General features: G+C 40.4%; 1 protein-coding gene across 3 annotated transcripts in view; it reads right to left on the bottom strand.

Moving 5' to 3' along the window:
* Positions 1-14,600, bottom strand: part of zgc:77752 (uncharacterized protein LOC393862 homolog) — a 38,297-nt gene extending 23,697 nt beyond the window's left edge. The window contains exons 1-5 of one of the 3 annotated variants that reach the window (XM_043713937.1): positions 14,444-14,600; positions 6,331-6,541; positions 5,271-5,351; positions 3,354-3,472; positions 1,464-1,601 (exon numbers count right to left, since the gene is read on the bottom strand). In XM_043713937.1, coding sequence (XP_043569872.1) covers positions 1,464-1,601; positions 3,354-3,472; positions 5,271-5,351; positions 6,331-6,541; positions 14,444-14,453 — 559 coding nt within the window. In that variant the 5' untranslated portion in view covers positions 14,454-14,600. The other 2 variants (XM_043713939.1, XM_043713940.1) reach the window with 2 other exon arrangements.
* Positions 14,601-22,757: the final 8,157 nt, after the last annotated feature.

The following is a 22,757-nucleotide window of genomic DNA, read 5'->3' on the forward strand; positions in this document are numbered from 1 at the left end:
TTACCCTCTCTTTTCTTGAAAAAATGTGACCAGAACTCTGACTTCTTTTCGCATTTACAACCACCAGGTTCCATCAACTTAGCCACCAGAAATTCTTTACATTTCTTCAGAACTAATTCAAGCTACACATGTTAAGATAGAACAGATAGAAACTTGGCATTAAATGTTTGCTCATGACCAGATTATAAACCCTAAAAGTTAATTAACTGTTACTTTCAGAACCCATAGAAATAAAACATAGTGTGAACCACATTGTCACACAGATGGTAGTGGTTCAGAAAGGAGACTCACATTCTGAGAACAAATAGGAATGAGGAATAAATGCTGGTCTTGCCATATCTAAGAGGAAGGAAAGAATGGGGTGTTAAATAATATCAGTGAATCCGTTGCCGTCAGTTATAAGGAGAAAGTGAATCTGTTTCCATTTTTGATAACACACTATAAGTAACCAATCAATTTACTCAATTAGATTCAAGTCAGGGGATGTGTTAGCACAGTTGGCTGGTTGGTTTGTGATGCAGAGGAATGTCAACAGCATGGGTTCAATTCCCTCACTAGCTGTGGTTACTATGAAGGACTCTCCTTTTCAACCCCTCCCTTTGCCTAAGGCTTGCTGACCCTCAGGTTAAACCACCACCAGTTGTCTCTCGCTAATGAGAGAGTAGCTCTATGCTCTGGCAAGACCATACCTTTTACTTTAGACTATATTATTAAAGAGAAAATAAGGTCTTTCATTTATTTACTTATTTCACAACTCAGGATCTTCTAAAGTATAGCCAATGAACTACTTTTATTTTTATTGCCATTGTAAGAAATGCAGCAACCAATTTTCTCACTGCCAGCTCCTACAAACATCATTAAGATAATAACCAGATCACATTTTTAGAGTTATATTTGTTGGAGGACAAACAGTGGCCAGGATACCAAAGAGAACTCTCCTGTTTCTCTACAAACATCCACCTAAGACGTTTCAGTTTAATGTCCCATCTGAAAGGTGTCACCTCTGACAGTGCACCACTCTCCCTCAACACGGCACTGGAATATCAGCCCAGATATTGTGGTCAAATCTCTGGAGTGAGACTTGAACAGCTACCCAGCAACTTGGAAGCAAGTATAGTACCAACTGATCAATATCTGACATGAAGAGTAGGGATTCATTTATAAACTCGCAAATCTGTTCCACAAATCAGCTGCATGGTAGTTGACCTGCAGCTACCAGACTTTGCTTCATCTCCCTCAACGTCCTCACACAAAAATCTGTCCATCTCAGCATGTGAACCAATTAAGCATTGTCACCAACCCTGCCACCACCACTACCCCATCTCCTCCATCTACAGCCATTTAGTTGTGCAATGGGATCAGTTTCTAACGCAAGATTCCACTCTATCTGCACATTTCAAAATCTAATTGACCTGCTGTCTGTCCTCAGCGACCTTTATAGAGGGATTGGTCTCCAGACAGACCTGTTCTCCCGAGCCCTGCATGACAATGCACAGCCACTTTCCCTTCCTGTATGGCAAACGATGTCACCTTCACTGCGTCCAACACACGAACCAGCGATGAGACTCCAAAATCCGTCATTCCAAAGTTAAAGAAGTATACTGCAAATGAGAAAAGATGGATGGGAATTATGGAAGACTGCAAAACAAAATTTCCCTCTCCCTTCTCTGATATCAAGCTGTGAGAATACCTGCCTCAATATAATCGTTTGAGTATCCTTGTACCTGTCAGTTAACCATGGCCTGTGAGTCTGCAACACAGTAATTAACCACAGCAAGACACACAAATCAGCTGCTATCTCTCATTCTCCATCAAAAACAGAATCATACTCTGCTGCTCACACTCATTCTGCATCAATTTAGCATATACACAAATTTACTGACTCACAAACACATGTTTAGTCTCACACACATGCCTACGTGTCCTCAACAGACATCAGCAAAATTTGGATTATAAGAGTGCTTACTTCATTGCTACTTGTGGGATCTTAATGTTTACCATCTTTAGAGACAAGGTCAAATTCATTAACACTCTGAAATGTCTCTGACAAATTTGATAAAATTCCACCTGTCTGTCTTTTCCTCATTTTTTTGTTACACTCTTTCTCATTTTCCCTTTTTTCCCTCTTTTTCACTCTATTTACTATTTAAAGGCTAAACTATGCAGTCCATAATTGGACAGGCTGTAGGGCCGATAGGGTCCAGGAGCACATCCGGAATCATTTAATCTGGGAGGATTTGAGTCTGTTAAACCACTGAATTAATACAATATTCTGCATGCTCATTAAAAAATTAATAAATATAATAATAATTTATAAGTCCTTCATTCTTGGTAATCAACCAACCCCAACCTGAGTCCCTGTCTCCCAGACACTGGGAATGTGATAGCTAGCTTTGTGTATTCAATTCCTCAGACACGGACACTAACTGCTGAGCCTGTAAATAGAAATGGTGATCTTTAATTACAGGAAGAGAGATTACACACTGTCAGTTCATAAATGAAGCCCATGGAGTCTTTCCACTGTCCGATTGTGAGGAGAGAGAGGAGACATTCAGCCCAGATGAATCATGCTTTTTTCTGACTTCATCAAAACAAATTACTACTGGAAAATAAACACTTCACATTTCCAGGTGTCCAGTGACCCATCAAACACTCCACGGACTGATACAGGATGTGCTGATTCAGAACAAAATCCGCGTTTACACTGTTCGACTGAACGCACCCAGGGCATACTGTCTTGGAAATTCAATGATGTTGTGTCGTTTTACAAAGACACTAATCACAGGCAACATGCCTGCACTCTGCCAGTGCCATATTGTTATACTGGCAGTAAGCACTTGTCAATTCTGAACAAGACTGTTCAAAGCCGTTATTACCATATCCGGTTGTCCTCAATTAAAACAGTGGGCCTGCTAAGTTCAGAAAACATAGCTAACACACAACATAACAGGACAGGCTTTACTAGAAACCTCACCAAGTGCAGCATTGTTCAATTTCAAGTGGGCTTTTCCCTGTGCCCTTCTGCTCATTCTCATGCCTACACCATTGAATCTTGCTCTTACCCTTATCTACCAGTGGACTAGCAATAACGAGTTTCCATTAAACTTAAACACAGACTTAAGATTCTGTAAGTAAGATTCTCAGTTTAATTCTAATTGTGTTTACACAATGCCTTTCACATCCTCAGGATGTCTGAAAATGACAATCAATGAATTACCATTAAGCAATAATCATTGTTGTAATATAGAGAAACACTGTAGCCAATTTGTGTATAACAGTGAGATAGATGGCTAGTTAGATTGTTTCAGTGATATTGGCTGACAATGAATGTTGGCCAGGATGATGGGACTTACTATTATGCTCCATGAAGGTCTCTGGTAAATACGAAAATCCACTCTTTAATTCCAAGGGGTCCCCACAATGATCATGCTCACCAGGTATTTGTAGGTTTATCACAGACTTAATGTTTAACCTGTGGGAAGAAGGGATGCATCTTCAGTTCTTATCATCATGACTGCGATGTATTCTTATCATCAATTAGGTCTTCATTTGTCTCTCTAATCCCCTTCTACTTTCTGATCCTTTGAGCAGCTCATCTTGTTCCACTCCATTCACCGTTTATTTAAAATCTTTGTTCTCTACCAACTACCTGCCAATTTTCTCAATTGGAAACCTTTTCTTTTCCCCTCAGCCGCTGCACCGAGTTCTCATTGTCAGTGTGTCAACCATCATTTCAAATCGCCATGCTTTCTCTCTGCTCAGAGTTCCTGCAACACCTGCCAATGCTTCTTTAATGTTATTGGGCGCACTCCCAATGTTCCATCCTTTTTGATGTAGGTACAGCATCATCTGATTGGCTTCTCACTCTGGAGCTCCCCAATGTGTATTCTCGGCCCATCCTATTTCTCAGCCTTATGCTGTACCTCATTGATGTCATCTAAAACCATAGCATGAGTTTCCACATTCAGGCTGATGACACCCAGCTCTACCTCAGATTGAACTCTCGATAGCCTATTGTTCCAAAATTGTCAGATTTCTTGTTCAATATCCAGTATTGGAGAAACAGAAACTTCCTTCAACCAAATACAGGAAAGTCTGGGGGAAACATCCTCAAATCCCGCACAAAAACTGCTCCGTAACCAACGCCCCCATTCTTCTTCCGAACAACTGTTTGTGACTGAACCAGACAATTCACAATACACTGGTGTCAAATTTGTCACAATGAGACAAACATACAGATTGTTGATCTTCGAATTCCATGATCTTATTTAACACTTCGGACATTTTAAAAAGGAACCAAAACACTGATTTTATATATCATGGACATTTAAAGGACTCTAAATTATTTGGTCTTTCACATGTTCCTTTGTACTGGAGAGAGACTCAGGCTGTCTGAAGGTGATATATATGCTTGACATAGGGACTTCATTATTTTGCTCAGCGCTAGAAGATAATAAATTTATTGCTTCTTTAATTTAAGAAAACCTTGTAATTGGCTCCTCATCAATTACAATAAAAACAGTATTACCTTTCAATGGAAGAAAACTCTAGTTGTGTCATAAAAAGAACTTAAATCTTTGTTGCGACGGACCAAGAAGGTTGGATAAAAAGCTGAGCTAGTCCACTCCTCTTATCTGGTCATAACAAATTTGACTCTGAAATAAATGGTCAGCAACATATCCATGGATCATCACTAAGTTTGCCCATTCCATGTCCATACCATTGCTGGAATCTGCCCCATGCCTGCACATATACTGCTGAAGCCTTTATTCATACCTTTGTTATTCTTGAAATTTGATCATTCCCATCTATCCCTGAGCAGTCTCACACATTGAACCAACCAAACTTTAAGTCATTCAGAACTCTGCTGCACTTGCCCTTATTCACACTGTGTCCTGTTCCTCATCACATCTCTCCTCACTGGCTTCATTTGCTCCTGATTAAGCAGCAAATTATTTAAAATTCTTCATCCTTGATTTCAAATTCCTCATTTTCTCACTCCTCCCTATTTCAAACTGACTCCAGTCCTACAATCCTTTGTGATATCTGCTCTCATCAAACTCTGGTTCCTTTAGCTGAGGAGTTGAGGCAAACAACTGGTTCGCTACTGATACCAGAGAGTTACCAACAATTTACACAGTGCTTTCCATGAACAAATTTACTCTGATGCTTTCTCTAAAGACTGTATTTCTAATGAGGCCACTGTCAACAAGGAGCTGTATTAGGCAGGATCAGCCAGATACCATGATTGTTCCTACTTTATTTCCTACCCTTTGAACTGTTCGATGATATTGAACTTCTTAATAAGTTGTGTGGATGGCCTTGCCATCGCCAAGATGTCATCAGTGACCCTGGAAAAGAAGACAGTAGAGACAAGGAAAGACATGTCAATCCCATCTTTCTTTTATTATCATCCATTATTATTATTTACAAGTTTTCAAAGTCAAGGCTGGCATTTATCATTTGCCACTAGTTTTCCCTTGAGAAAGTGTTGGTTAACGAGTTCATACATTACAGTAATGAATGCACTACAAAATGCTTCAGTGGCTGTAATATGCTTTCAGACATTTTGTTATTACAAAAGCACTGTGCAAATGTAAGTCTTTCCTTCTTTATCTTGAGCCTCTGTGGTTCATTTCGTGTTTGAACACCCAAAGTTCTGATAGGTAGGGACGTCCAGGCTTTTGACTCAGCAGTGAGGGAAAAGGGTTATATTTCCCAGTCGGGGTGGTTTCAGTCATCCTGTGGAGAGGTTTCTACAGGGTGCAAGGGATGGCAAGGCAGCTGTGGCCAACAAGTCAGTTTAAAAGCATTATCTTGCAGCAGCATCACCTACCTCCACTATTAGGACTGCCATTGTCTGAAGGTTGCAAATCCTTCTATCTTTACCTAGATGATAGATCCAGTGGCAACCTTCTATTAGTGATCTCTGAGGTGGATGCCCTCACAGCATGTGTGGGATCAAGACCAGCAAATGGACTTGATGCATAGTTAATTTTAAAGTATGTAAAATTCTAACCTCAAAGAGGACAGGAATAGCTCTGTTCTGTGCTGTATCTTTCTATGATTTTATGAATATATTGGTGTGGGATTGTAATTCTAACCCTTCCTTCTGTCTTTACTTTTGATGACTCCTTCCAGTGTCTATAATGTTTTTTTTTTGCTACATACAAAGTATTCTCCCTCAAACTAATTTGTGCAGTATTTCTCTGGGAAATGTAACCAAACATGGTTTCTTTTATCTGACTTTACTTTTTACTCCCAGCTACCATGATACTTGACTTGGGACCCCTGTAGATGTGTGCACATTCATGTGGATATGTGACCTACCATGCTGAGAACACACCCCTGATTGCTTGTTGCTGCAGGCTCCATTCATCAGGTCCCTCATAGCGACATTCCTTTCCTCCACACACTAACGAGCAGATGAGATGTGGGGGTACTGCCTTGATGAGATGCTCTCGAGTCTGGGAATAGGAGGGCCGTGGGTTTGGGATTTGCAGGGTCATGCCAGGGTGAGGAAGCAAGGGCTGGAACAGTTCTGAAACAGAATGAGCAAGTTAACGAGAAGACTTCAAACCAAAGACAGACACGTACACAGCAAAAGCAATATGCAGAGTCTTTAACATTGTTAGATACCAAAACACAAAACAACATATTTAGGATATCCTCTTAGACAATGGAAAAGATGGGAAGAGGAGGGGAGAGAATTAAGGGATGAGGGATTGGGGAGAAGGTGACTGAGGGAGGGAGGGAGTAGGTGAGAGGGGAATAGAAGGAAAGCATAAAAAAGGAACAAAAGTTAAGGTTCACAAGAAGTGTTAACTTCACTATACAAGATGAAAATGCAAATTAAATTGGAACAGAAACAAACTATTCAGCCTCTCAAGCCTCCTCCACCATTTAGTAGGGTCATGGCTGATCTGTTTGTGTTTTGAATTCCACATTCTTATCTACTCCCAATAACGCTTGATTCCCCTAACAATATTCTATTCATCTCTGTCTTAAAAATATTCAATAATCCTGTCTCCATGATCTTCTGAGACACAGAATTCCAAAGTTGCACAACCTCTGGGGCAAACAGTTTCTACTCATCTCTGTCCTGAAAGGGTGATCCCTAATTTTAAGATCGTGCTCCCTATTTCTGGACTCTGTCATAAGCAGAAACAGATGGAAGTGGGTACTGCAGATGCTGGAGATTAGAGTCAAGATTAGAGTGGCACTGGAAACGCACAGTAAGTCAGGTAGCAACCGAGGAGCAGGAAATTCCTGATGAAGGACTTTTACCCAAAACGTTGATTTATATGCTCCTTGGATGCTGCCCGACCTGCTGTGCTTTTCTAGCATTACTCTAATCTTGACCATAAATAGAAACATCTTTTCCATGTCCTTTTAGCTGAGACCATTCAAGAATCTTATAAACTTCAATCAAGTCACCTCACTTTCTTTTAAACTCCAGTGGCAATAAGTCCAGCGAATCCAAAAGGTGTGGAACACCATACAAGTAGTGGAACACCATACAAGGTAGAAGCAGAAGTAGGCCATTCAGCCCATCAAGCCTGTTCTGCTAATAAATGAGATCATAGTTGATCTAATAATCTCTAATTCCACTTTCTTATCAAGTCCATATAACCCTTGATTCCCATACTGATTAAAAATCTTGAATATACTTAACAAAGCAGCCTTGGCAGCCCTCTGCAGTAAAGAGTTTCGCAGCTTCACTACCCTCTGAGAGAAGAAATTTCTCCTTCATCTTAAAACACATGGTTCTTTATTCTGAGACCATGTCCTCTGGTCCTAGACTGTCCCACAAGGGGAAACAACTTTCTGCATCTACTCCGTCAATTCCCCATAGGATCTTATTTCAGGAAAATTGCTTTTCATTCTTCTAAATTCCAATTACAAACAGGGCCAACTTACTCCTCATGAGAACATCTCTCCATGCCTGGTATTATCCTAGTAAACCATCTCCAGACTACCTCCAAAACCTGTGTATCATTCCCTGGATAAGGGAACCATAACTGTTCACACTAGTCCCATTGTAGTCTGACTAATGCATTGTGTAGTTTCAGTAAACCCTTCTGATATTTAGACTCCATTCCCTTTGAAATAAAGGTCATTTGTCTACTCTATTACCTGTTGAACTTGGATGCTGGCATTTTGTGATTAACAAACAACAATTCACAAATCCTTCTGTTCCATAGTTTTCTGCAGTCTTTTTCCATTTAAATAATAATGTAGGCAACATAGCCAATTTAAGCAGATAATCTGTTTTAGTGATATTTGTTGGATAAATATTGGCCAAAATACTAACAGAATTCCTCTACGCTTCAAAATAGTGCCATGAAATTTTATATGAGTTCACCTGAGATGGCATTCTAGGAATACAGCTGTCCCTCAGCTGAACAGCTCATCCAAAAGATAGCATTTCTAACAATTATGTAACAAAAAAAAATCACTCTCATAAATCTACTATTGGCTGTTGGACTAGTCCTGGAATAGCTTGGAACGTGAATAATTCTGGTACTGCATGGTGTGAGGAGCTCCAATAGATATGTACCTGCTTTTCAAACTAAAATAATGCAGACTGATCTGACTGTTTGGAGATCTAGCATTGAGAACCATGGAGCAAACATAGCCCAAATTTGATCAAAAAAAAAGCACTGAAGGTGCTAGAAATCTGAAACAAAAACACAAAGGTGAAGAAACTGAGCAGGTCCGGCAGCATCTGTGGAGAGAGAAACAGAGTCAATGTTTTGGGTCGAGTGACCGTTCTTCAAAAAGGTTCTACACAATCCAATATCCAAGCAGCTCCTTTGGGAAGGTGCTCAGATGAGTCTTCATTCACCATCATCCATGGATGGACACAAAGGTCATTGTCCTCCTGATACTATGGCTGTGAAACCCAAGTGATTTATTTCTAAGATATACCATCTTACTGGAAGATCCTACTCATTATATGGATGGATGGCTGCACAAACATGAGCACCTTCCAGGAAGCAGATGCCCTGAGCACAAAGGTGACAATGCTCATATGGCAACCAGGCAGGACAGGGCATGACATTAATTGCCGAATGCTCATCTACTGAAGAGGGCTCTCTACTCCCAATACATGTATTGTCAAAAATGACAGGGTGGCTAAGCGGAAACATTTTAAACATGGGGGTCAGTGCTCTACCCCCATAGTAACTTGAATGGTGGTAGAAATTTATTTCATAAGTAAACACATATGAAGCACTTTTTTTAAACATTGTATATTCCTAATAATATTAGCACATGGGCCTAAACAATGTCATCACCCACTATCTCTGGAGATAGTCACTAAATTTCATTGGATAACACTGATTTATACAGTGAGAGACAAAGCTTTTCCATGGCTCTGGTGAGGCACAGCACCTTGGAGAGATTCCAATCACTGTTAATATCCATGATGCATTCTGTATCTCTAAACACAATGTGCTGTATAATCATTTGACAACACCAGCTGTGTCTTAAATTATAGATAAAGTTTGATGTCTATACAAGAACAACAGAAAACAATTGCTACCATGTTAATTAATTTCTTTAGAAAAACGCAGAGTAAACATCTGGTCTGTGACAGGATTGAGAATAATAAACATCATCAAATGCTCCATGTTTTGGAACTGCAGGGGCTTTGGAGATAAAGAGTATTGTAAGGGAATAGGGCCCAAGGATGAGAAAGTAGCATGGAAGGACAGTGAGAGATACATCACTTCAGCCTGATTCACCTTGAATCTATTTTCAGAACACCCCTTCAGGAAAATTGTTCTTCGAGTCATAGAGTCATAAAGATGTACAGCATGGAAACAAACCCTTCGGTCCAACTCATCCATACCGACCAGATATCCCAATCTAATCTAGTCCCATTTGCCAGCACTTGGCCCATATCCCTCCAAACCCTTCTTATTCATATACCCATCTGGATGGCTTTTAAATGTTGCAATTGTACCAGCCTCCACCACTTCCTCTGGTAGCTCATTCCATACACGCACCACCCTCTATGTAAAAAAGTTGCCCCTTAGCTCCCTTTTAAATCTTGCCCCTCTCACCCTAAACCTATGCCCTCCAGTTCTGGACTCCTCCACCCCAGGGAAAAGACTTTATCTATTTATCCTATCCATGCCCTTCATGGTTTTATAAGCCTCTATGAGGTCATCCCTCAACCTCCAACGCTCCAGGGAAAACAGCCCCAGCCTATTCAGCCTCTCCCTATAGCTCAATTACTCCAAACCTGACAACATCCTTGTAAATCTTTTCTGAACCCTTTTAAGTTTCACAACATCCTTCCAATAGGATGGAGACTAGAACTGCAGGCAATATTCCAAAAGTCGTCTAACCAATGTCCTGCACAGCTGCAACATGACCTCCCAACTCCTGTACTCAATACTCTGACCAGTAAAGCATACCAAATGTCTTCTTTGCTATCCTACCTACTTGTGACTCTACCTTCAAGGCGCTATGAACCTGCACTCCAAGGTCTCTTTGTTCAGCACATTCCCTCAGTCCTTACCATTAAATGTATAAGTCCTGCTTTCTCAAAATGCAGCACCTCGCATTTGATGATGATTAGATTGCCTACAGTGTGGAAACAGGCCCTTCGGCCCAACAAGTCCACACCGACCCTCCGAAGAGTAACCCACCCAGTCCCATTTCCCTCTGACTAATGCACCTAACACTACGGGCAATTGAGCATGGCCAATTCACCTGATCTGTACATCTTTGGACTGTGGGAGGAAACCGGAGTACCCAGAGGAAACCCATGTAGACACGGGGAGAAAGTGCAAACTCCACACATCCAGTCGCCCAAGGGCCAGAATCGAACCTGCAGCCCTGGTGCTGTGAGGCAGCAGTGCTAACCACTAAATCACCGACATTTTTACTATTGAGAATCCAGGGAAGGTTCACCAGACTGATTCCTGGGATGACAGGACTGACATTTGAGGAAAGACTGGATTGACTGAGCTTGTACTCACTTGAATTTAGAAGAAGTTGGAGGGAGGTGCGAACTCATAGAAACATATAAAATCCTGATGGGACTGGACAGGTTGAATGTGGGAAGAATGTTCCCGATGTCGGGGAAGTCCAGAACTAGTGGTCATAGTCTAAGGATAAGAGGTAAGCCATCCAGGACTGAGTTAAGGAACAATTTCTTCATTCAGAGAACTGTGAACCTGTGGAATTCTTTCCCAGAGGAGCTGTTGGGGCCAGTTCATTAGATATATTCAAGAGGGAGCTGGACATGGCCCTTGCGGCTAAAGGCTTCAAGTGGTATGGGGAGAAAGTGGGAATGGGATACTGAGATTGCACAATCAGCCATGATCATATTGAATGGTCGTGCAGGCTCGTAGGGCCAAATGGCCTACTCCTGCACATATCTTCTATGTTTCTATACTAATTGTACTATAGAGAAGACTATGCTGCCAATGTAGTTGTAAATAAGGCAGTAGCACTGAATTCACATTGAACAAAAATAGATAAACGGGAGATAGCTAAATCATTGGCAAGACTGAAACTGGAAAAGTAATCTGGTCTGAGGTTGCTGAGGAAAGAAACTCCAGAGGCAGTACCTACAATATTTCAATCCTCTTTCGATTTGGAATGGGTGCCAAGGAAAGGGAGGATTGCAAATGCTGCATTTCTGTTTAAAAACGGTTTGGCAAATACAGCCAGCTACTACAGGCAGGTCAATCTAATATCGGGGAGTGGGGAAACTTGTATAGAGACAATAATCCAGTGAAAAGTTAATTCTCAATTGGGTGAATATAGGTTAATAAATTAAAATCGGCACAGATTTGCTGAAAGGAAAATGTGACTGAATCACTTAATTGAGCTATTTAATGAAATAGCAAAGAGGGTTGATTATTGCCTTGATGCTTCATACACAGATATTTAAAAGCCTATGACAAATGTATCACAAGATAGACTTGTTAACACCATTAAAGTCCTTGAGATTAAACAGGCAGAGGCAGTGTGCATACAAAATTGGCTAATAGATGGAAAGCAGAGTAATTCTGCCTAATTTCTTTCAGAGGGAAATATATGGTTGTATTTCCAGAGGCCAGCATAAGAATTGCTGTACTTTTTAATATGTATTGATGACTTGGACTTTGATGGATAAGGCATAATTTCTAAATTTGCAGATGGTACATAATTTGGAAATATGAGAAACTGTAATGTAAGTTTTCTATGACTTTATTTGTACTATATCTCATTCATTTATATTTTATGTGCTCACTGGCCTACAGTGGCTCCTAATTAAACAATGTCTCAATTATAAAATGCTTGTCCTTATTTTTAAAAGACTTCAAATCCTTGCTTCTCCCTATCAATGTAATCTGCTACTCCTACAACCTTCCAAGATCTTCGCAATCCTGCAAGTCTGGCATCTTAAGCACTCTGTTCTAATGACACTACAGTCAATTGCAGTGTTTTCAGCTGCCAAAGCACTATGCTCTGGAACTTCCCGATTTCTCTTTCCTCCTCTAGTAAATGTAGTCACCGTAGTCCTACTCCACCAAACAGCTGCTCTCTCATTAGAGAGACATGACTGGTGGTGGTTTAATCTGAGAGTCACCACAACTCAGGTGAGGGAAGAGGTTGAGAAAGAGAATCCTTCATGGTAACCTCAGCTGGTGCAGGAATTGACCCGATGTTTTTGATGAGCAAACCAGCCATCCAGCCATGTGAGCTAACCGACCCCAAAACTTATAATCATTGAGGGGGCTCCTGGGTGCTCCTTAAAACAATCTCTTTACCCGGGTTTTTGGTGATATGTTCTATATTTTATAAAACACCTATGAAATTCCTTGGGATCTTTTATTACATTAAAGCTGGGATGTGAATACAAGTTGTCATTGAAGTAAGGGGATTCAGCAGGACATAGGCTGATGAAATGGTCAGATACATGTCAGATTAAATTCAATGCTGAGCAGTGTGAAGTGATGCATTTTGAAAGGAAAAATTGAGCAGAGGCAAAAATAAACAAAATGCACAAATTTAAAGGAGGTGCAGTAACAGCGAAACTTTGAGGGTGACAGACAAGTTGACAAGACTTTAAAAAAATTGGATCAGTCACTTTATAAATAAACGCTAGAGAGTTGATTGCAAGAGGATAATGACTTAAGGAAATAGGCAGAAGAGCTGAGACGGAGTTAAGGAAAAGCTTTTTACACAATAGGTTTGTATAATTGAATATGAAGGAATACCTCAACAAGAAAAAAGTGGAAAATGATTAATACCTTTCAAAATTGATTTTGAAAAGATGTAAGTAATAAGTAATGTCACAATAGTTCTAGAGGACTATTGGGCTACTCTCTCATCAGAGGGGATAACTGGTGGTCCTATAACCTAAGGGTCACCATGTCTCAAGTGAGGGGTGGGGGGGTGAGTTTACCAGAAGAGATGTAGCACTATAAGGAAAGAATAGGGAGTGGCTCTAATTGAAAATGTCCTTCAACGATCCAGCACTGTCCTAGTGGGCTCACCGGCTTTTTTCTGTACTTTAAGATTCTGCTATTTCATATGAAGTACATTTACTGTGTTGTGTGTACTATGTTTCCTACTAAAATGAGTACAGCTCTAACAGAGTCTTTATGGTTAGTTAATGGTTTCTGTCAAGCAATAGTGGATAATCTTAAGTAAAGCTAGTGCTACTAGTTATAGTAGATGGATGGGGAATCACTAATTAGAATTAGTACGCAGGCAGGGATCATGAGTTAAGAGTACCTGACACTGGTGTCACAAGTTAGGATGCATAGAACTAGAATCACTAGTTACAACTAGTGGGAATGAGAGTTACCATTGACAGTCTATGAAACTAGGAGTCAATAAAATCCCTTTTGCTGGGATTACTAGTTAAGGTTCTGGGATGGAGTACAATATTTAGATTCTGTGGGTCATTAGCCAGAGTCCATGAATCTTGGGTTACTAGTTAGAACCTGTCTAGTTAGAAAGATGAGTTTAGAGTTTGCTGATTACTGGTTGAGTACTTACAGTTTGCATCAAAACTTAGTTTGCATACAACTGGGGGTCTTGGCAATTTTAGCTTGGCAGGCTTAGAGACAGCCAGTTTCATTTCCCTCTCAGTATATAATAGTTTACAGTTGCTTGCTAGTTTGAGTCAAAAGGATATACCGAAACAAAGATTGATCTAGTCCAATAAATAAGCCCTACCTGCAGTGTCCAATTGCATAGAGAGACAATCACACTCACCCGCTCAGCTTGCAGGCTTCCTGGGTGCGCAACTCCTTATTTCAAAATATTCACAAATGTACAATTGAATTCCTAGCCTGAAGCAGTGGTACAACACCAGCAATAAGCTTGTGCCTTCTTCAATCTCTACAATTCATGTCTTCGGTAAGCACACTATCTATGCACCAATATCAGGTAACCCTGGTGCCTTAGGTTTATCAGTTATTTGCACCTGATTCCATCTGCAAACATATTATCTCTGCAGGGTCCTAGTGTACACCATGTTCCAAGATTGTAGTCTGTTCCACTTAAAAGGCGTGATGCATAATGTTGATACTTGCTTCCAAGTCTCATTGCCAACTGACAGGTGCAGGGAACTCTGAACAACCTTCCCTCATAGAGGCAGGGAACTCTGAACAACCTTCCCCATTTCCACATAATGCGATCTAATCCTCCAATAGATTATCAAATGCTCTCATTGGTTGAATAAAGGGAATGGATAAAGCAAGTGAGGAAAATTGGAACGGGGATAACAGAAGTAAGGATAAGGGGAGTGAGAATGAGCTGAGTGAAGATGCATGGTTTTTACATTGTAACTGTGACTTCAGTACTTTATTGGCTGTGAAGCATTTTGAAATATTCTGTGGATGTAAAAGGCTTTCATTAAATGGAAGTCTTTTTTATCATGAGACTGAGAATAATGGAACTGGGGACAAAGTGGAAAAATGCACAATTAAGATAACTTGATTGAAAATATAGGAATTGTGTATAAAAAATTGGAAATTTAAGGAATGGTTAATGGAAAAAGGAGTGAAAATAATAAAAATTTCACTTTCATTGAATCATCAAATTAACATGGAGGATGTTGGCACTGATAAATGGAGACATGGACTGTTGACCGTGACCTCTGGGGGTGTCGCTTCCAAAAAGTGTTCAAAAGGCAAGCAGAAACAAAAGGATCAACTGGCCAAGAAGACGGCCCAGAGAAAACGATTGTCAGTGAATTGTGAACGTCAGTAATCCAATATCTTCCTCTGTAGCAGGGACTGCCATGCTGGAGTGTGGTTCCTCAGCCACACCAGGTGAGGATAACACAGACGTTACAACCAAGTGCGAGCCTTTGTCTCCCCATGCAACCATTGACTTAACAATCCTTTAATGGGGAGGCAATGACTTAGTGGTAATTATTGCTGGACTGTTAATCCAGAGACCCAAGTAATGTTCTGGGGACCTGGGTTCAAACCCTGCTATGGCAGTTGGTAGAATTTTAATTCAATAAAAATCTGTAATTAAGAGACTAACAGTGCCCACAAAACAATTGTTCACTAATGACCTTCCTTTAGGGAAGAAAATTGCCATCCTCACCTGGTCTGGCCCACATGTGACTCCAGACCCACAGCAATATGGTTTTCTCTTAGCTGTCCTCTGGGCAATAAATACCATTCAGCCAGGGATCCCCACATCCAATGAATAAAAATAAAGCAACCTGCAAAATTACTGCCCATTTGCCAAGAGATGGAAGAGGTCACTCACAGTGATATCTAGCAGCACTTGCAAACTTACTCACTGCTGCTCAGTACCACCACCATCACTCAGCTCCTGACTCCATTATAATCTTGGTCCAAACATGGGCTAAAGAGCTGAACTCCAAAGGTGAAGTAGAAGTGACTGCCCTTGACATCAAGACAGTACTCAACAGAGTATGGCATAAAGTAGCAACAAAACTGAATCGGGGAAGTATTACTGTTTGGAGTCATACCTAAAGGAATAGTGTTGTGGTTGTTGGATGTCAATCATCTCAGCTCCAGGACATATCTGCATAGGTTCCTCAAAATAATGTTCTACTCCATTTTTGACACTTCATCAATGATCTCCCCAACAGTGACCATCACCAACAAGTAAGAATCTAATCTCATAGTGGTAATTGCCCAAGTATGTTGGGTAAATCCAATCAGCCCACTGCCACCCCATCAGTCTACTCACATTCATTAAATCCCTGACTAAGAACAGTCTGACCATGACCAGAAACTGAAGTGTAACAGCCATGTGTGTATAATAGCAGGTCAAACTCTGCAGTGAGTAACTCAACTTTGTTTCCCTATGCCGGACAACTATCTATAAAGTACAAGTCTGAAGTATGATGAAACATTTCACACTTGCCTGGATGAGTGCAGCTCCAACAAGACTCAAGAGGTTTGACACCATCCTGTAAAATGTTGCCATTTGTTTTATATATACACACTTGCAGCAGTGTGTACCATCTACAAGATGCGCTCCAGTAACTTACCAAGGCTCCTTTGACAGTGCCTTCTAAACCCACAACCTCTATGACATAGAAGGACAAGGGCAGTAGGAGCTTGGGAACACTATCACCTGCAACTTTCCCTCTAAGTTATGCAGTATTCTGACTTGGAACTATATTGCCATTGCAATATTGTCACAGGGTCAAAATACTGGAGCTCCCTTCACAGCTACAGTCTAGGCATCCTTACACCATGAGGACTGCACTGGTTCAAAGAGTCAGCTCAGCTCAGGACAGTTAGGGATGGGGAAAATGACTACATTCCATGGTAAAAATAAAATAGGTAGACTCGGACACAGAAGACATGGAAATAGATACATATACGCAGAGGGTAGACTGATCCAGAAACACACAGAGAACAGAAACATAGATGGCATGCAGATAGATAATATACAAAGACATGCAAAACCTTAAAAAACACACAACACACAGACATATTGTCGCTTTGGAGACAGCATTGAACATGCAGAGGACACACGGACAAACACAAAACTTTTCAGATAGTGAAATGATAAGTGAGTTAGCAAGAATTCATTTTCCATGTGAGACCTTCTCATTATTTGTCTGCCACCCTACAAAATAGAAAATAAATATGGAACCAAGTGCCAAGAATTGGGCCAATATTGCTCTGGCGTCAATTTTGTGAAATGAAGTGATCTTCTCCCCAAAATTTCCTTTCCTCCTGTTCTTTGTCCTTTGCCTCCTTACAATTAAGGGGTACAGGGTTAAAATGGAGAGGATCTGTGCCATTCCTTCATGACACACATTGGTCCTTGCACCATCTTTGGTCACATTCGTGGCAGCAAAGTCGGAGGTGAAACAGGAGTAGTCTGACTGGACAAAGTTTAACCATCCTGAGCCCAAAGTAACAGGTGCTTCAGCTTAAATAATGTTCAAAGTCCTCATTCATACTGCAGCCATCATCAGTCATTCAAAGGAAGGCACTTAGGTAGAAATGAAGAGGTGGGGTCCTCCTGCAGATCACAATGCATTTCCACTTTAAGAAGCAGCGAACTGACCTAATTTTAAGATAATATGCCTAAGGATTAGCTTCAGCTAAAACACACTGAGTCAGCTGGGAGACCGATCAGATGTCCTTCTGACGTTGATATCAGTCAGATCATCGTCAAGAGATCTCCACGTGGACACACAGATCCCTTCCTCAAACAGACATACACATCCACATGGACACAGAGATTCATGCAGATAGTAGTATATACAAATGCAATCTTTCAGTCACAGAACATACACGTACAGAGTAGATGTTATGGGGCCTTTAACTTTCCAAATATTGACTGGAAATACTCTAGATCGCATACTTTAGATGGGTCAGTTTTTGTCCAATGTGTGGAGGAGGGTTTCCTGACACAGTACGTAGGCAAGCCAACAAGGGGCGAGGCCACATTGGATTTGGTACTGGGTAATGAACCTGGCCAGGTGTTAGATTTGGAGGTAAGTGAGCACTTTGGTGATAGTGACCACAATTCTGTTATATTTACTTTAGCAATGGAAAGGAATAGGTATATAATGCAGGGCAAGAGTTATTGCTGGGGGAAAGGCAATTATGTTGCGATTAGGCAAGACTTAGGATCGATAGGATGGGGAAGGAAACTGCAGGGGATGGGCACAATTGAAATGTCGAGCTTATTCAAGGAACAGCTACTGCATGTCCTTGATAAGTACGTATCTGTCAGGCAGGGAGGAAGCGGTCGAGCAAAGGAGCTATGGTTTACAAAAGAAGTTGAATCTCTTGTCAAGAAGAAGAAGGCAGCTTATGTTAGGATGAGGTGTGAAGGCTCAATTAGGGTATTTGAGAGTGACAAGTCAGCTAGGAAAGATCTAATAAGAGAGCTAAGAAGAGCCAGGAGGGGAAATGAGATGTCATTGGTAGATAGGATCAAGGAAAACCCTAAAGCTTTCTATAGGTATATTAGGAATAAAAAAATGACTAAAGAAAGATTAGGGTCAATCAAGGATATTAGTGGGAATTTGTGCATGGAGTCCAAGGAGATAGAGGAAGCACAAAATGAATATTTTTCATCAAAAAAAGACAATGTTGATGAGAAGAATACTGAGATACAACGAGGAGGTGTGAGCAATTCTGGAAAGTCTGAAAATAGATAAGTCCCCTGGGCCGGATGGGATTTATCCTAGGATTCTCTGGGAAGCCAGGGAGGAGATTGCAGAGCCTTTGACTTTGATCTTTATGTCATCATTGTCTACAGGAATAGTGCCAGAAGACTGGAGGATGGCAAATATTGTCCCCTTGTTCAAGAAAGGAAGTAGAGACAACCCTGGTAATTATAGACCAGTGGGCCTTACTTCAGTTGTGAGTAAAGTATTGGAAAAGGTTATAAGAGACAGGATTTATAATTACCTAGAGAAGAATAAGTTGTTTAGGGATAGTCAATACCATTTTGTGAAGGGTAGGTCGTGACTCACAAACCTTACTGAGTTCTTTGAGATGGTGACCAAAGATATGGATGAGGGTAAAACATTTGATGTGGTGTATGTGGATTTCAGTAAGTTGTTTGATAAGGTTCCCCATGGTAAGCTATTGCACAAAATACAGAGGCTTGGGATTGAGTGTGATTTAGTGGTTTGGATCAGAAATTGGCGAGCTGAAAGACGACAGAGGTGGTGATTAATGGGAAATGTTCATTCTGGAGTTCAGTTACTAGTGGTGTATCGCAAGGATCTCTTTTGGGGCCACTGCTGTTTGTCATTTTTATAAATGATCTAGATAAGGGCGTAGAATGATGGGTTGGTAAATTGCAGATGACATTAAGGTCGGTGGAGTTGTGGATAACGCTGAAGGATGTTGCAGGTTACAGAGGGACGCAGATAATTGCAGAGCTGGGCTGAGAGTTGGTCAATGAAGTTTAATGTGGAAAGGTGTGAGGCGAGGAGCAAAAGTAATAAAGAGTTCTGGGCTAATGGTAAGATTCTTGGTAGTGTAGATGAGCAGAGAGATTTCATTGTCCACATACATAGATCCCTGAAAGCTGCCATCCAGGTTGATAGGGTTGTTAAGAACGCATATAGTGTGTTAGCTTTTATTGATAGAAGGATTGAGTTTTGAAGCCACGAGATCATGCTGCAGCTGTACAAAATTCTTGTGTGGCCACACTTAGAATATTGTGTACAGTTCTGGTCACCGCATTATAGAAACGATGTGGAAGCTTTGGAAAGGGTTCACAGGAGATTTACTAAAATGTTGCCTAGTACGGAGGGAAGGTCTTATGAGAAAAAGCTGAGGTTCTTGAGGCTGTTTTCATTAGAGAAGAAAGTTGAGAGGAGACTTAATTGACACATATAGGATAATCAAAGGGTTAGATAGGGTGGACAGTGACAGCCTTTATCCTTGGATGGTGATGGCCTGCAAGAAAGGACGGAGCTTTAAATTGAGGGGTGATAGATATAGGACAGATGTCAGAGGTAGTTTCTTTACTAAGAGAATAGTAGGGGCATGGAACGCACTGTCGGCAACAGTAGTAGACTCGCCAACTTTAAGGGCATTTAACTGGTCATTGGATAAACATATGGATGAAAATGGAATAGTGTAGGATAGATTCCACAGGTCAGCGCAACATCGAGGGCCAAAGGGCCTGTAATGCGCTGTAATGTTCTATGTTCTGTAGTCTCAGATACAGAATGCCACACCTACACAAATACGTTCATACATCCTTTTTTTAAACACAGACATTGCCCTGATTTAGGGGGTCATTTTCATCAAGCATCTGGTAATCCGTTCCAATACTCCTCATGTCATTCAAGCCAAAAACAATTTAATAACAGGTTCTGTGAAACATAATGTGGCATTTTATCTTATTAAAAATGCTATATAAGTACAAGTTAAAGCCGGTCACCCTCTTGGTAATTTTGGACTGAATATTCCCAAGATCTCTTGGAATGTTGACATTTTAACTCTGGCAAAGGGTCACTCAAAGCAAAATGTTAATTGTTTTTCACACCGCAGATGCTGCCAAACTTGCTAAGTTTTGTAAGTTGCATACAAATTTTCAGTGTGAGCATGTCTGAAATAATTTCTCCTTGGTTTTAAGCAGTAACTCATTCACTTTACATCATACTCCTTCCCTGCTAACACACAGCAGAGAGACAGCTTGAGTACAACACAAAGATTGGTTGGCATTCTTGGTGGATTCTGAAACCCTCACTTGCACTATTCAATCTTGTATCATGTACCTGAGCTCCTCAATAATCTAGGCCCAACTAGATTATTTGAGATATCGAATAACTTCAGTATAAGGTGGAACTTTTAGTGCAGTCATTTCCTTTTGAACATGTTCACTTAACAAATAATTAAACTTCTTAGAGAAACAAAGCTTACTAAATTATTTGTTCTTTATGCCTTTAGACTTTGAAATCCCAAAGAGAGAAATACACTTCTTGAAAAATCAGTTCTGTTTGTGAAAGAGTTTAAGATGCTCATGACTCCCTGTAGCATCATATTTTAAGAGTATTTTATTTTAGAGATGAGTGTGTGTTGCTGGAAAAGCACAGCAGGTCAGACAGCGTCCCAGGAGCAATTAAAATATCAGAAGTTTGGAACTTGAAAAACAGTAATATTCGTCATGCAGTGAGGGAGACAATTTGAGACTGAACAGCACCAAGACTCTCTTGAATTAAGGAAAGCCTGTGTGATAACAATCCTCTGGGTAACTGAGCTGCATGTGTTAAAAAGCTGGAAGCACCAGGGCAGCAGATAAAATAAATCTATAGCCAGCAAATGAAAAGCAGCTCTCTCTCTCTCCACATGAGAAAGAGAAAAAAAACACAAGTCTAAAAGAATGAATTCCTTCAAGAAAGACCTAAGTCTACCAAACCAACTATCAAAATAAAAACAATCACTGCTTTATAGACAATAATGTGGCATCTATGCTAAAAAAAAAATCAAAAGGTAATTTAACATGCCATCGAAATATAGACTGCTGATCTTCAGGACTTTGCATATGCTATTTTCCTTGAACCCCTACAAGTTAAGCCATCTATTATAATCATGAATGAGCATGTAGGTTTTTGAGACATAGTTTAAGTTGCGTAGTAGTAAATTAGAAAACCTTTATTTTCTCTGGCCTTTTTTTGTGTTAATTATGAAACCTGGTACAAATTGCTTATGTCCTGAATGACAGTTGATGACTGTTACTTCACTGGTTAAGCCCAGCTATAGTGTCAAATTTCAAGCAGCACAATTTAGGAAAGATTTCAAGACCGAGTACCAATAGTGCTTAGAAGAGTTAAGAGTCTGGGATTGTTCTCCTTACAAAAAAGGTGGTTAACAGATTCAATAATTATTTTCAAAAAGAAACTGAATTAATACTTGGAAGACAAAGATTTTGCAGAGTTAATAAGAAAGAATGAGGAAAATGGAAATAATTGGAAAGATCATCCAAAGCACAGGCACAGGGAATGTTCTAGAAATCCATTTATCTTTATTTGCTTCAGTGTAAACTTGACTTCAAAATAACTAGGTCAGAGATTGTGTTCAAGCATTTCAAGACTTGAGCTGACTCAGTTATGAGAAGGAATTTTCAAACAGGGAAATCAATCGATTACCAAATTTTAAACACATCACTCAAAAATTTAGATTGCAACTTGTACTGATCCTCCTGTTACGTTTTCAGATGCCTCCATTTCAATCCAAGTGTTTGCAGTTGATGTGGAGAAGTTATTCATACAGGAGATCATCAGTGAAAATGTGCTAATCGATACTGAAAAGTTAGGAAAAGGCATCAGACTTTAATATTGCAAGGGAAAACTTTGCAGGCTCTACACAGGGATAACAATCAATTTACTGGCAAGCTCCCACAAACAATAACCAGATAACCTTTTCTTAATTATGACAAATATTGTTCAGGACACCCAGAAAACCCATACAATCTTCTTCAGAATAGTTCGTGAAATCTTCCACATCCACCTCAGAGGCCAGGTAAAACTTCAGTTTAACATTCCAAATAATGGAATCTCAAAATGCAACATTCCCTTAGCACTGCACTGGAAACAGCTGCTATCCCCCAGCCTCCGGAGTGCAATCTGAACCCTTAAACAGCCAACTTGTGTCAAAAACAGGAGTATAAATTCCCACGTGGTTGAAGATGCCCTCCAATGCATCTCATCCACATCCTGCACCTCTGCCCTCGAACTCCACCCCTCCAGCTGCACCAAGGATATATTTCCCTCCCCTCCCCTATCAGCTTTCCGTAGAGACCACTCCCTCCGCGAC

The sequence above is a fragment of the Chiloscyllium plagiosum genome, chromosome 23 (genome assembly GCF_004010195.1).
Source record: "Chiloscyllium plagiosum isolate BGI_BamShark_2017 chromosome 23, ASM401019v2, whole genome shotgun sequence".
In the NCBI taxonomy this organism is placed as follows: domain Eukaryota; kingdom Metazoa; phylum Chordata; class Chondrichthyes; order Orectolobiformes; family Hemiscylliidae; genus Chiloscyllium; species Chiloscyllium plagiosum.